This window comes from Oryctolagus cuniculus, chromosome 18 (assembly GCF_051225735.1).
Source record: "Oryctolagus cuniculus isolate XC-2025 breed Fujian yellow rabbit chromosome 18, ASM5122573v1, whole genome shotgun sequence".
NCBI classification, from domain to species: domain Eukaryota; kingdom Metazoa; phylum Chordata; class Mammalia; order Lagomorpha; family Leporidae; genus Oryctolagus; species Oryctolagus cuniculus.
Window position 1 is genome coordinate 78,933,101 of NC_142884.1, and position 13,909 is coordinate 78,947,009.

The window sequence follows — 13,909 nt, forward strand, 5'->3', positions numbered from 1 at the left end:
GCACCGGCGATCAGAGCGCTGGTCCGAGTCCTGCTGCTCTCATTCTGAGCCCCCTGCCCGCCACTGCCCTGGGGGCAGCAGGTGGTGGCCCAAGCGCCTGGGTCCCTGCACCCACATGCGAGACCCGGAGGGAGCACCTGGCTCCGGGCCTCGTGCGGCCCACTCCAGGCTGTTGATGCCATTTAGGGAATGAACCAGCGGGTGGAAGCTCTGTGTGTCTGTTGCTCTACCATATATATATATATATGTTTAAAGCCAGGGAGCAAGGATCCAGAACGCGCTGTTTAATTGTCATAGTCAGGGCAACAGCATCGCCACCCCAGCTCACAGACCAGAGGCGAGGGGAGCAAACGCAGCAGGACCAAGCCAGGCGGCCACACAGGCCATCCCGAGGGCTGGCCGCCCGCTGGCCGCTGGCCGCTCTACAGCCTCCCTTCCGCCAGGCGGGGAGGACTGATAACCCCTGGGAATCTCAGCTCCCTCGCCTGCGAAGGGAAGATAAGAGCGAGGCCCGGGCCCCACCGGGCGCAGCGCCGGCCTGTGTCCTCGCGGCACCTGCCGCCGCCGCAAGGGCTTGTGGGCCAGGCACTGGCTGAACTTGGGGGCAGAGAGGCAGCTGGACATTGGTCGTTGGTCGGGGCAGGGGGCTGGGAAGGGCGAAGTGGGGGCAGGTGGAGGCAGGGAGGCAGAGAGGCAGGGTGGGGGTGGGGGAGACCCAGGCCCCAGCCCTCTCCCCCTTCCTGCAGCCGCAGAGACGTGGGCAACGTCCAGCTTTGCCTTGTGGCAAGGAAATCTTCCCTGAAAGACACGAGGATGAAGCAAATAAAAGAGATAAAAATGGAAATATCAAGGCAGCAACTTCTCTTCTGATTACAAAGCAGGCGGAGGGAGGCGGGGCTGGGCCGGGTGCAGCTGCGGCAGCCGGCGGCTGATAAGGGCCGGGCAGCCTGGGCTGGCGAGATAAAGCCCCGTGCTCAATCCCGGCCGCCCCACTGCAGATGGAGCCAACGCAGAGGCCTCCTTAATCGGCTTCAGGCAGAGAACCGCCACGGAAAACGTGGAGTCCCGGCACTTCCCCAAATCCTCCCTGCCGGTGGACTCTGGTCTGCAGTGTGGCTTGGCATGCAGGCGGGGGGACCGGCCCAGATCCGGGGTGGGCTGGGCCCTGTGGTGGGGGTCTCCGAGCACAGCCTCAGGCAGGCCTCGCCCTGTCCGGGCCTGTGTGTGCTAGGCTCCCACTCCTGTCTCTGGGCACAGGCCAGGGCCCGTCCACACCACTGCCGCACTGACCCCAAGGCTCCCCGCCCTGGGCCTTGTGTGTGCTGCTTTGCTCTTGGGGCCACGGGGCAAGCTCCTTGCCCTCCCTCCCACGTCCCCCAGCTGCCTGCCCGCTCCTCCCTCACCTCTGCGAGGCCTCCCCTGGCCACATGCCCGTGCCAGTGCCTGCTCCCGCCACAGGGTGCTGAAGATCGCTGGGGTTTGGTTGCGTCCAGGACGTGTGACTGAGTGGAGGAGAAGGCCCCTCGGGGACCCGGGCTTGGGCTGGGCCAGGAGTGGGGAGGTGGACAGAGATGAGCAGGGAAGGGGAGGAGCTCCTGGCACAGGGCCGCAGAGGCCAGGGCCTTCTCCCCAGGGAGGACGCAAGGGCAGGTGCACCTGCTCCCGGCACGTGGCATCGACACCCACGCCCCTCCCGACATCCCTCACCTGGGCCTCATGCGCCCAGGAGCAGCCCTGACCGTAGGAGCCGTGTGTGAGCTGAGCCCAGCGGGCACCGGGGGAGAGGGCGCAGCCGGCGGAGCAGGAGCCTGCCGCAGCTTTGCAGGTGGGGACGCGGGGCAGCCGTGGGGAGCCAGCCCCCCGGAGCTCCACCTGCAGGCTGGGGAGTGGACGCATGTACCCCGGCCCCCAGGCTGTGGGACGTCGGGCCCTTAAGGGCAGCGGGCCTGGTGCCCACTCACGAGGCGGCCCCAGCCGCTGGGTAGAGATGGGGACTGCTGGAAGGGCAGGGCCTGACCAAGGGGGGCCGCCAGGGGAGCGGGCACGGCCGTGGACAGCGGGGAGGAGGCACTGGAGCCCCCGCCTGGGCTCTTTGGTGGAAGCCGACCGCGGCTGGGTCTCCCCAGGGAGGGGTGCGCGGCTTTCCCTGAGAGCACCGCCCCCGCCCCCGCTGCTCAGCGGGAGGGGCCGCGGCACCTCTGTCCCAGGCCGGGCTTCCGGGTCTCAGGCGGCCGTCCCAGGCCGGGCTTCCGGGTCTCAGGCGGCCGTCCCAGGGCGGGCTTCCGGGTCTCAGGCGGCCGTCCCAGGGCGGGCTTCCGGGTCTCAGGTGGCCGTCCCAGGCCGGGCTTCCGGGTCTCAGGTGGCCGTCCCAGGCCGGGCTTCCGGGTCTCAGGTGGCTGTCCCAGGGCGGGCTTCCGGGTCTCAGGTGGCCGTCCTAGGCCGGGCTTCCGGGTCTCAGGTGACCATCCCAGGCCGGGCTTCCGGGTCTCAGGTGGCCGTCCCAGGGCAGGCTTCCGGGTCTCAAGTGGCCGTCGGCAGCACAGCTGTAAAACCGGCTCACGGGGCAGGCGTTGGTTGGGTTGCAGCGGTGAAGAGAGCACCCAGGGCGCCCCCGTCCCACACGAGGGCCTGGGTTCAAACCTCAGCTCTGCTCCTGATTCCAGCTCCCTGCAAACGCGCACCCTTGGGGGCAGCAGGTGGTGGCCCAGGTGCCCAGGTCCCCGCCACCCATGCAGGTGCCCCATGGAGTTCCTGGCTCCGTCCTGGCTGTCGCAGGGCTTAGGGGCTGGGCTGGCTCTGGGTGGGAGGGACGGTCCTGAGGGTGTTGGCGTGGACCCACCCGCTGCATAGGGTGCGACTCTGAGGGACCGTAGGGGTGGTGGCCCGGCCTCCCGAGCTGGCGGACACCACGCCGCCTCCCTGCAGTCCACTCAGCTCCCGGGGCCGCCCCGTGCTCACGTGCGCTGAGGCTCCCCAGGGACCTGCGGGCATCAGGAGCAGCGTGACAGGTGGCCGCTGTGGCTCCGGGTCCTCCAGAGGTCCGCGTGGCTGGAGCCGAGGCTGGAGGCGGACGTGGGGAGGACACGGGGGCCGGTGGGGCTTCTGGGCAGAGAGAGACTGCTGCGGATCGGCCGGGGCGTGGGGAGCCTGCCGTGGTGGGGGGAGCACCTCCTGCTGGCCCCACCCCTCGGTCCCCAGGGGCCCGCTGTGCTCCTGCTGGGCAGCAAGCCCCTCCCAAGACACCCCTGTGGAGCGCTCTGGGAGACTCCACGAAGCGGCCGAGGTCACATCCCATTAAACCCAAGCCTCGGGGCCAAGGCTGGGGCCTCCAGGCAGTCGTCCAAGGAGCTCGGTGCCCCTGGGCCTCTCCCAGGCGCTCACGCGGCGGCACGTTCATGTGCACGGGGGGCCAGGCGGGAGGACGGGGGCCGGGGCTGCCCCTCCCCAGGCACCTGTCCGTGGCAGGTCGGCGGGGTGGGGGTGGGGGTGGGGGAGTGCGGCGGCTCCTGGGGCGCGGGGCCCTGCCTGGACACGGCCTGGCGAGGCTGAGCCGCAGCTGTTTGCCAAGTGCAGGCTGGGGGATAGAGGGTCCGGCCTGGCAGAGGGGCAGCCGGCCCAGAGCAGGTGGCGCTAGACTTCAGGGACACCAGGGCTGGCTGGAGAGGCGGGACACCACGCAGAGGAGGGCCTGTGTGTCCCCAGATAACACGCGAGGTCACTGCCGGCTCGGACCGGGGCACGGAGGGCCAGAGAGGACGCTCCTCTCGCCAGCACAGCGTTTAGCGTTAAGCAGGCACAGCTGTGCATGCGGGGCCGCGACTCGGCAAAGCCAGGTCCCCCCTCTGAGCCGGGCGGTGCTCTCTCCTGGGTCCTCCCGGAGGCTGGCTGGGGGCGCACAGGAAGTATCTGTTCACGTGTGTGCACACCCCGAGGTCACGTGACTCCCGCGTGTGCGTGTCTGTCCGCCATCCCCTGCTGCCCAGATGGCTGTGCGCTCCGCAGGGGAGCATCCATGGCCCCCACACCCTCACCCGCATGGTGAGGCGCTAGGAGGTGGGAGATCGCGAGGGCGGAGCCCAGGCTGGCCCCCAGCCGGGGGTAGCCCCGTGGGCTGCAGCGAGGGCTCCGGTCGCCGGGACCGACTTCCCGCTCCCGCTGGTTTCCCCCGAAGCCAGACCCGGCCCCAGCCCCCGCCAGTCCACGTGGTAGAAGCAGCTTCCTTTGACTGCGGGTTCTCATTTCCAGCTGCCGCTGAGAGCCCCTGGGGCCGCTGCCGCCTCCTCCCGAGACCCCCGGTCAGCTTCACTGGGGTTCTCCTGTGTGTGGCTCACACTCAGCCCCCTGCGTGGGCCGCCAGCTGAATTCCCACGAGGGTGCGTGAGCCACGCGTGCGGCGAGATCGCGGACAGGGCCCGAGTCTCTCCCGGTGCGGGGAGTGGGTGCGCTGGGGCCCGGGGAGCAGCAGCCGGTGTGTTATCAGGCAGAGCAGGGACCACAGGGTCGTGTCCCTGGCATGCTTCTGTGTCAAGGTCGAACCTGCAGGCCAGGCTGTGCCAGGCAGGGGAGCACGGCTGATGGCAGAGAACGGGCTCAGGGGCCAGGCCGGGGTGCCCTGGCCAGAGATCGCCCTCCACACCAGAGAGCTCGGCCGGCCCTGGACCCAGGCGATGCCGCTGCCCGCTGCCTGCAGGGACAGGGCTGGGGGGGTGCTGGTGGGGCCCTCCCCTTCCAGGGCAGGAGCTGGGCAGGTGTGTCCCCGCAGGCAGGTCCTGGTGCACAGCTGGGAAGCCCCATGTCTACAAGAGGAGGCACTGCCTCGGGATTTGCTTTTTAAGATTTATTTATTTGAAAGGCAGAGTTCCAGAGAGAGGGAGAGAGGGAGAGAGAGACTGACTGAGATCTTCCATCTGCTGGCTCACTCCCCCAGCGGCCACGATGGCCAGGGCTGGGCCAGGCTGAAGCCAGGAGTTTCTTCTAGGTCCCCCGCGTGGGTGCAGGAGCTGTCTTCCGCTGCTTTCCCAGGTGCATTAGCAGGGAGCTGGACTGGACACAGAGCAGCCGGACTCTGGCTGCAGCCACAGTGCTGGTCCTGGCCTCTGGGGGCTGAGTGGGGAGGACAAAGGATGCTAGGAGGGAGCTCCCCGAGACGGGCAGCGGGTGGCAGTAACTGGGTCTCCAGGCCCCACCTCCCCAGCCCCCCACCCCGCAGGCCGGGCTGAGCGCTGCACCCCCAGCCTCAGGTCCCGTGCAGGGCTCACCTCAGCCAAGGGCAGGGCTTAAGAGGATGGTGGTCTCCCCAACCCCCCACCCCTTTCTTCTGAAGGCCTAGCAAGCTTGAGGAGGGGTAGGGGACTGGATGGCCTGGCCCAGGACAAAGACGTCCCAGGTGGTCCACATGGCGGGCAGCATGGGGCGTTCTGTGACTGTCATCAGTCCCCAGACAGACCCTGCGGCCACCAGGTAAAGAGAACCATAAAGACAGGGCCCGCTGGGATTTCGGGTTCAGTCCCAGCTGCTCCACTTCCCATCCAGCTCCCTGCTAATGCCGCTGGGAAAGCAGCAGAGGATGGCCCAAGTCCTTGGGCCCCTGCACCCACGTGGGAGACCCGGAAGAAGCTCCTGGCTTTGAATCGGGTCAGCTCTGGCCGTTGTGGCCATCTGGGGAGTAAACCGGCAGATGGAAGACCTCTCTCTCTCTCTCTCAAATAAATAAAATAAATCTTAAAAAGAATGTTCATCTGGCTTTCTTTGGTTTCTGAAAGGCAGGGAGACCGTCAGACACAGGCAGAGAGGTCTCCCACCCACTGGTTTGCTCCCCACATGGCTGCAGCAGCCAGAGCTGGGCCAGGCTCAAGCCAAGAGCCCGGAACTCCAGCTGGGTCTTGCAAGCCTGAGCCGTCACCTCTGCCTGCCAGGCGTCTGTCGGCTGGAAGCAGGGGTGGGTGGCAGCAGCAGGACTTTACCCCGCCCTCCCAACAGCACGCAGGCCGAACACCAGCCCTACCCTTTTAATCAAACATTTTATTGAGTTGTTTGGAGACAGTAAAGGAGCCCCTTTCCATGGGTTCATTCCCCAGGTGCCTACAGCGGCCAGGACCAGGCCAGGCTGAAGCAGGGAGCTGGGAACAACCCTGGGCTCCCCCTTGGGTGCCAGGGACCCAGCGCTAGAGCCCGGGAGCTGGGTCCCTGCTCCCCCTGTGGCTCCTGTCGGGGGCACCGAGGCACCTTGCTCTGCCTGTCCCCAGCGGGGTTCCCTGCACCTCTGCCGACAAGTCTGCAGCTGGGGAAGCCCGCCCTGGCCGAGGCGTGCTGGCCAGCAGGCGCTCACCCAGCCACAGAGCTGGGCAGCAGTGAGATGCCCCGTCCGCTCCCCCCGGGCCACAGGTAGGAACCTGAGCTCGTTCAGTGCGGGAAGGAGGGGTTCCTTCCTCACCCCTCAACCTCCTCACCTCAGGAGGCCTGTGGCAGGTGCAGGCAGGGAAGGTGGGAGCGTGGGGCTGCCTGGGGTGTGCCGATGGCCCCTGGCGTCGCACGGGTCTCTGGAGCAGCACGGAGCTCCTGGTGCCTGCTGCCTGCCCAGCCCCTGGCAGTCCGAGTCCCTGTAGCGGTGCCGGTGGGGGGGGGGGGGTGTGGGCGGCACCTGCACAGGCTGCCGGGGTGCCCGCCGGGCAGGGGGGCTTTCCCCACCTCTCACTGGTGTGTGGGAGCTGAGTGTATTTGGGGGTGACACTCGGTGTCAGGAGTTGGGAGGCAGATGTGGGTGTAGCCCGTGCTCTCGTCTGCCCTGCCCGGAGCCCATGGCAGCCCCGCTTTCTGTCCCTCAAACTCAGGCTGGTGCAGCCTGGACCTGGGGCCCAGGGGAGGCCCCGCGGCTCCTCCCGTCTGCTCAGAGCCCATGTGCCACAGCAGCTGGCCCAGCTGAACTGACCCCACAGTGCCGTCCACTGGGCGAGGAGGCCACACCTCGGCTCGCGGCCAGGAGGGCAGGAGGGCGGGAAGGGGGGCGGGCTCTGGCAGTGGAGCAGGACCTTGGTTTTGCCCGGGGGCCAGGCTTCTCTCTGGGGCATCTCAGGTCCTGCGGGGACTGTGGGCAGCAGAGGCTGGGCAGGGTGAGGCCTGGCACGCCCCTGGGTCCCGGGTCCCCCTGCATGTCCAGAAGAGGGAGCTGGACTCAAGCTCAGGCTGCCGGGACTCGAACCGGCGCCCGTGTGGGCCGCGGGCGCCGCAGGCTGGGGCTTCATCCGGCTGCAGCACAGCGCCGGCCCAGAGTGACAGAGAGGGAGAGAGAGGGAGAAAGGGCTTCTATCCGCTGGTTCACTCCGCCTTGCGTTTTGCCCTGCGCCTGAGGCGAGGAGGGTTTGTGAGCTGCAGGTTTGGGTTTGGGTTTTCAGCTTTCCCAAAGCCGTGGGAGTCACGGGTATTTGGTGCAGTGGCTACGGCCCACTTCAGAGAGCCCGAGATGGAGTCCTGGCTGCACTCCCAGACGCCGCTTCCTGCTCACGTGCACCCTGGGAGCCTGCTGGAGATGCTGCAAGCGCGCGGGCCCTGCACCCACGTGGGAGACCCAGGTGGAGCGCCTGGCATTTGGGGAGTGAACCAGCAGATGGAAGATTCTCTCTGTCTTTCAAGTAAACTCAAAAGCGACAACAGTAGGCGAGAGCGCTCGGGATGAGCGGCCTGGGACGCAGTCCCACCCCGCCTGCCCGGTGTCTGAGTGCACCCGGGTGCTGGGGCCCGAGGGAGCCGAGGGCTGGGCCACGCCATGCACGGTGGCCCTGTGGCTGCTCCTGCGATGCTCGTCTCCCAGGCTGACCTCCGGCCCCACCGGCTCAGGCCTCCCCGCACGCCCTGCCCAGGGCCCTGTGGCTGCCACATGTGTGTCGGCGTGCGGCTGCGCTGGGCTTTGCGTTCCTTTGTTGATGGAGCGTGGTTGCCCGCGGCTGGAAGAACGTGTGCCAGCAGCAGGTGGGGGCTGGGCCTGGAGCAGCTCCCCAGGACTTCAGTCCCTGTCCGTCACTCTCGCCCAAACGCCCGGAGGAGGGGCTCGGTCAGGAAAGGGTTATCTGGGGTGTGCAGAGGGGTCACATGTGGAGCCAGGGGCAGAGAGAAGCTGGGCGAAGCTGGCCTGAGCCACCCTCGTGCCCGCGTCCCCAGGAGCCCCCTGGTCTGCGGGCTCAGCCTAAGGCTGTGGGTTCAAGCACCTGCCTGAGGACGGGCCCCGCCCCTCCCCTCAGGAGCCCCCCTCAGGCCCGGCCCAGTCCCCTCTTCTGAGGCCCTGCCCCCCAGAGCCGGCCCCGCTCTCCCTCTGCTGTGCAGCCTGCACCTCCGGCCTCGTCTGCCCACGGCTGCATCCGGGCGACTGCCATCATGCAGTGTCCGAGGACAGCCAGGCGCTCGGCCTGGTCCTGTCCTGCTGGCTCCGCCCGGCGCTCCCGCGGCTGTCAGGATCCAGGGTTGTGGGCTCTTTGTTGCTGACACTTGGCGGCTGCTGTCCGGGCCCCCGCCCCACCCCGCATTCTGAAGCAGCTCATTTACTCCTGGTCCTCCATCTGCTGGTTCACTTCCCAAATGCTCACAGTAGAAGCCCTGGCCAGGCTGAAGCCAGGAGCCCGGAGCTCCCCAGGTCTCCCCTGTGGGTGCGGGGCCGAGCAGCTGGGCCGTCTTCGCTGCTCTCCCAGGCCGTAGCAGGGAGCTGGACGGGAAGAGGAGCAGCCGGGACTCGAACCTGCATTGTGACTGCAGATGCAGGGTGCTGCCCCCCCCAACCCCTTCCCTGTGCTTGCAAACCTGACTCTGATTTCCGGGTTGTTCTCTGTGCTTCTGCAACTTGATTTTTTTTTAATCAAATTCACAAAAACCTCACAGTCCTCGCCCCAAGGTCCCTTCGTGCTGAGCCCTGCCCCACGTTCCGACGCGGGCGCCTGCCCGGCCGGCCAGCGAAGTTTCCCGAGGCTCACCCTCATCTGTGTCTCTCCCCTCGCGCCTTCTGAAACCACTGTCAGCTGCACGGCCGTGTAGCCCAGCTCTGTGCTGTTGAATCCTTTCCCTCTTCTGCATATACAGCGCGTACAGTTGTTAGAAATCACAACTGTTGGCCGGCGCCGCGGCTCACTAGGCTAATCCTCCGCCTAGCGGCGCCGGCACACCGGGTTCTAGTCCCGGTTGGGGCGCCGGATTCTGTCCCGGTTGCCCTTCTTCCAGGCCAGCTCTCTGCTGTGGCCAGGGAGTGCAGTGGAGGATGGCCCAGGTGCTTGGGCCCTGCACCCCATGGGAGACCAGGAAAAGCACCTGGCTCCTGGCTCCTGCCACCGGATCAGCGCAGTGCGCCGGCCGCGGTGGCCATTGGAGGGTGAACCAACAGCAAAGGAAGACCTTTCTCTCTGTCTCTCTCTCTCTCTGTCCACTCTACCTGTCAAAAAATAAAAAAATATATAAAAAAAAGAAATCACGACTGTTTTATTTATTTGAAAAAGTGACAGAGAGAGAGGTCTCCCATCTGGCGGTCAGGCTCCAAATAGCTGCAGTGGCCAGGGCTGGGCCAGGCTGAAGCCAGGAGCCAGGCGCTGAGTCCGGGTCCCCCACACGGGCACAGGGGCCCGACCACGTGAGCCAGCATCCGCTGCTCCAGATGTGTTCTCAGGGAGACGGATTCAAGGCGGAGCAGCCGGCACTCGGACCAGAGCTGGGATACGGGCGCCAGCGTCGCGGGAGGCAGCTTAGAGCGCTGTGCCTCCACGCGGGCACCTGCGCTGGTCTTTTACTGTGACTTGTGTCAAGCCCGTGGAGGGGAGGGAGAGCGGGGCTGGGGTCCCAGGTGGAGGGGAGGGAGGGAGAGCGGGGCTGGGGTCCCGGGTGGAGGGGAGGGAGGGAGAGTGGGGCTGGGGTCCCGGGTGGAGCTGAGAGCTGGGCTGGGGTCCTGGGTGGAGCTGAGACCTGGGGCTGGGGTCCCGGGTGGAGGGGAGGGAGGGAGAGTGGGGCTGGAGTCCCGGGTGGAGGGGAAGGAGAGCGGGGCTGGGGCTGGGGTCATGAGTGGAGGTGAGAGCTGGGCTGGGGTCCCGGGTGGAGGTGAGAGTGGGGCTGGAGTCCCGGGTGGAGGGAGGGAGAGCGGGGCTGGGGTCCCGGGTGGAGGGGAAGGAGAGTGGGGCTGGGGTCCCGGGTGGAGGGGAAGGAGAGTGGGGCTGGGGCTGGGGTCATGAGTGGAGGTGAGAGCTGGGCTGGGGTCCCGGGTGGAGGTGAGACCTGGGGCTGGGGTCCTGGGTGGAGCTGAGGGTCAGCTGGCCCTGGATGTGGTGTGGCCCGAGGGCCGGGCCCCTGCACCTTCTCTGTAGGAGAGGTCACTGTCCTCAGGGCCCATGGTCCTTCCCTGCAGGTGCCCGGGAGCCCTTTACCCTGGCTGGACGGTCCTAGCCCAGGCTCTGCCTTTCTGTGGTTGCACAGCGCCCCCCAAGCCCAGGCTCGGCCAGGCTCTGCCCTGGGTGCCTACCTGAGTCCCTGGAGTCCTGGCTGCGGGTCTCCTGCGTGGAGCCCGGCTCCCTGGATCTCCTTGGCCTGGAACCTCCTGCCCCACGTGGCCCCCCTCCATGCTGGGGTTTGCACGCCCCTGCTGGCAGGAAGGGGCTACGTGTGGTGCAGCCGAGGCCACAGCAGGGTCCGTGCTCTGCGCCTGCCGCCCCCGCCCTTCCGTGTGTGACGCCGTGGGCTCCCACACAGAAGCTTCCTCTGCACAGGAGAGGGGGTGGCGCTCTGGGCTCTGAGGGTTGCGGGGCGGGCCTCGCATGGAGCTGGCTGCAAGCTCGGGGGTGGGACACTGACCAGGTGCCCCTGCACGCCGCTGCAGCCGCCGCTGACCACTGCCAGGGCTGGAGGAGACCCTGCCCTTCCCAGCTGAGCAAGAATCCGGCCCACAGCCCCCAGGTGGGCTTTGTGCAGGCAGAGCAGGGTGGGGGAGGGCAGCCAAGTACAACCCTGCCAGGCGAGGCTCCCGTGGGGGAGGGGCCAGCGCTGAGTCCTGAGACCTTCCAGGGAGGGGCTGAGCGGGGCAGGGTCTCCGGAGAGCCTGGAAGGACACGCTGAGGTGATGGGCGGGGCTGGTGCTGGGATTGGCAGGTGCACTTGATGGGGCAGCCAGGAGCCCCGAGGGCAGTCAGCCAGGGGTTCCGGCTGTTGGGCTGGGAGCTGGGGGCGGCTGGGAGAAGGGGAGACAGTCCCCACCCCGGGAGCTGTCCCCAGGCCTGGGCACACCCGGGGAAATGGAGCCTTCACTCATCATGCGTGTGCAACTGCTTGCGTGGGCAGTGGCGGTGGTCAGGGTGGGAGGAGGGCCTGCCCAGGTGTCACAGGACAGGGGGTGGATCAGGGCCGGGGCCCATGCCTGAGCGTCGCCCATAGCACAAGGTCTGCGTAGGCGAGGCTGAGGATGGAGCTTCCCCTACAGGTGCGGGCAGGTGGGCGGGGCCAGGCCAGCAGGTGGGAGGAGCCGGGCTCTTCCAGGTGTGCCCGGCCAGGTGTGGGCACCCGCATCCTGGTGCCAGGCTCCCCGTCGGGGCAGGCAGAGCACCCCAAGACTTCCTGCTGTTATGAGGGGCAGGGAGGAGGCGCCGGGTGAGGGTGCCCAAGACTGCTCCCCGCCTGTGCCCAACCCACACGCGTGCCCCGCCTGCCCCTCCACGGCGCACCCCCCCCCTGCTGAGACGCCACGGTGCTGCGGGAGGAGCAGAGCCTGGCGCAGATGTTGTGTAATTAGAGGGGAGAATATGACATGAATCTGAGGTTCAGCGAGAATTTCAGTGAGGAGGGAAACGGCCCAGTCACTGCCCACGGCAGACAGGCACACATGTGCGCACGCTCAGCACAGGTACACACACAACACAGGCGTGTGCTCATGGCATACAGGTGCACGTTTGACCATGTGCCTGTGCCAGAAGCCCACAGCACACATGTGCAGAGCACATACGTGTGCCCATGCACGCATCCATGGCGCAGTCACGCACACATGCACACACGGGAGCACGGCTGCCAGGGAAGCGGCAGTTGTCCGGCCTTGGGGCGGGAGCCGGGCCCAGCTGCCGGGGTGGGTGGGGGCAGGGGCTTGGGGACAGCAGAGCTGCTGCCCTCAGTGTTGCCAGCGCCCAGGGAGGGCGTGGCAGACGCTGAGCAGGGGACGCACAGGGCCTCCCGGTGCAGGTGCTCCCGGTGGCCTCGGGCATCCGTCAGGTCTCCTGGTGGGCCTCAAGCTGGGCACCAGCCTTCCTCCTCCAGGAGGCCCTCCCTGACCAGCCTCCGAAGGGGGGCTGCATGGGACGGGGCCATCCTGCTGTAGCGGAGAGGTCTGAGTCCCATCAGCCTTCAGCTACTCCAGGTGGGGCCTGGAGACCCCCGGGGGGATTACACAGCAGGCATCCAATGTAGGTGGAGGGTGGGGCTGCTGTCCACACAATAGGTTCGGCGTTGGCCCTTCTGGGCCCCAGGAGCTTGGCACCAGAGGTTAGAGCCTGGCTGGGAGGGACCACCCGTGAGCCCTGCTGGGCGTCTGAGCCAGGGTCACCCTACGGGAAGTTGGGCAGCTGGGTCCTGGAGTTACTGGGCGGCTTCAGCAGGACACGGGCAGGGGGCGCCCCAGGCCTAGGTGGGGCAGGCTTTGTGACGTCCCAGGGGACTTGTGGGTGTGGATGGCACGGACCTTTGGGACCAGGACTCTGGTCGGAGGTTCCACCAACGCACCCTGCCAGAAACCCTGCTGGGGCCGCCGCTCAGGCTGCTCTGGGAGGGAGCAGGCGGTGCCCGGCCCTCTCCAAGGTGCTGAAACCAGCCTGGGTGCAGAACCGGCACCAGGAGCTGTAGGTGCGGGGCGGGAGCCTGGCCCAGCTTGGCTTCCCCCCGCCAGGCGCTTGGTGCGGTGGGATGCTGATGCCACCCCGGGCTCGCCAGGGGAGATGGGTCCCTGTGCCCCGGCCTCCTGCCTGGCCTCAGCTCTTCCTGGCCGGAGGGCCTCCTGCCTGCTCAGACACTCAGGGTGCCATCAGGGCTCAGGCTGTGGGCAGGCCTGAGGGACAGGGCAGTGCCACGTGGCTGGCGGCCGGGGCTCCCGCCCCGCTGCCCTTCCATGGGGGCCCTCAGGGACCCTCTCAGGGGAGCAGTCCCTGCCTGATCTGTTGCTCTGGGCTCTGTCCCTCTGTCCCGATCTTATTCACAGCTGGACAAGCAGAAGGGGCAGCTGGCAGTGGGTGAGCCCCTGGGCCTCTCCCACGCGTGTGCGAGTGTTGGCGGTACACAGGGAGGAGCTGTGCACAGGGGAGACCAAGCAGGTGAGGGCACCTCGCTGGCCCCTGGTGTGCAGGGTGTTTGCTAGGGGGACGCGGCGGGCCGGCCTGGGCCCAGGAATGGCCCGTCCCAGGGGGTGCGTGGCCGTGGTGGTGCCTGTGTGTGAGCTGGCGTGGTGTGTGCACACGCGTGCCCCTGGAGCTGTTACCAGCATCCCCCCCCCCCCCCGCCCCGGCTCACCAAGTCTCAGCCACGATTCTGACATTTGTGCACATCACGTACTGGCAAGAAGTAATTTACTTAGAAGAAATTAAAAGTTCATTTTCATCGCGCGCACACTGCAGTATGCAAATGAGGAGTGCATTATGAACGCTGCCGGAGACAGAGCTGCAATCAGCATTTAACCCCCGCTGTGCCGGCTGTCCCTCCAGCCCTGGCCTCGTGGGGGTGGGGCGGGGAGAGGATGAGCCCTGCCCAGGGTGCTCGGGAGCTGTCCCCCGTGCACGGGTGCCCTGGGGGTGGGGCGGACACAGGCTCTGGGTCTACTCGCTCCAGCCCCTGGCCTTGGGTACTGGGCTCCCGGCCAGGCCCTGGGCTCTCTGCAGGGCAGCCTCCCCAGGCCCACAGTTGGCCACACACCAGTGGGAGG

At 67.5% G+C, this 13,909-nt stretch overlaps 1 protein-coding gene across 1 annotated transcript in view; it reads right to left on the reverse strand.

Annotated features, from left to right (window-relative positions):
* Positions 1–4,729: 4,729 nt before the first annotated feature.
* Positions 4,730–13,909, reverse strand: part of LOC149121046 (uncharacterized) — a 44,460-nt gene continuing 35,280 nt past the window's right edge. The window contains exons 3-4 of the mRNA XM_089319095.1: positions 10,484–11,256; positions 4,730–5,103 (exon numbers count right to left, since the gene is read on the reverse strand). Coding sequence (XP_089175221.1) covers positions 4,916–5,103; positions 10,484–11,256 — 961 coding nt within the window. The 3' untranslated portion in view covers positions 4,730–4,915. The remainder of the gene's footprint in view (positions 5,104–10,483; positions 11,257–13,909) is intronic.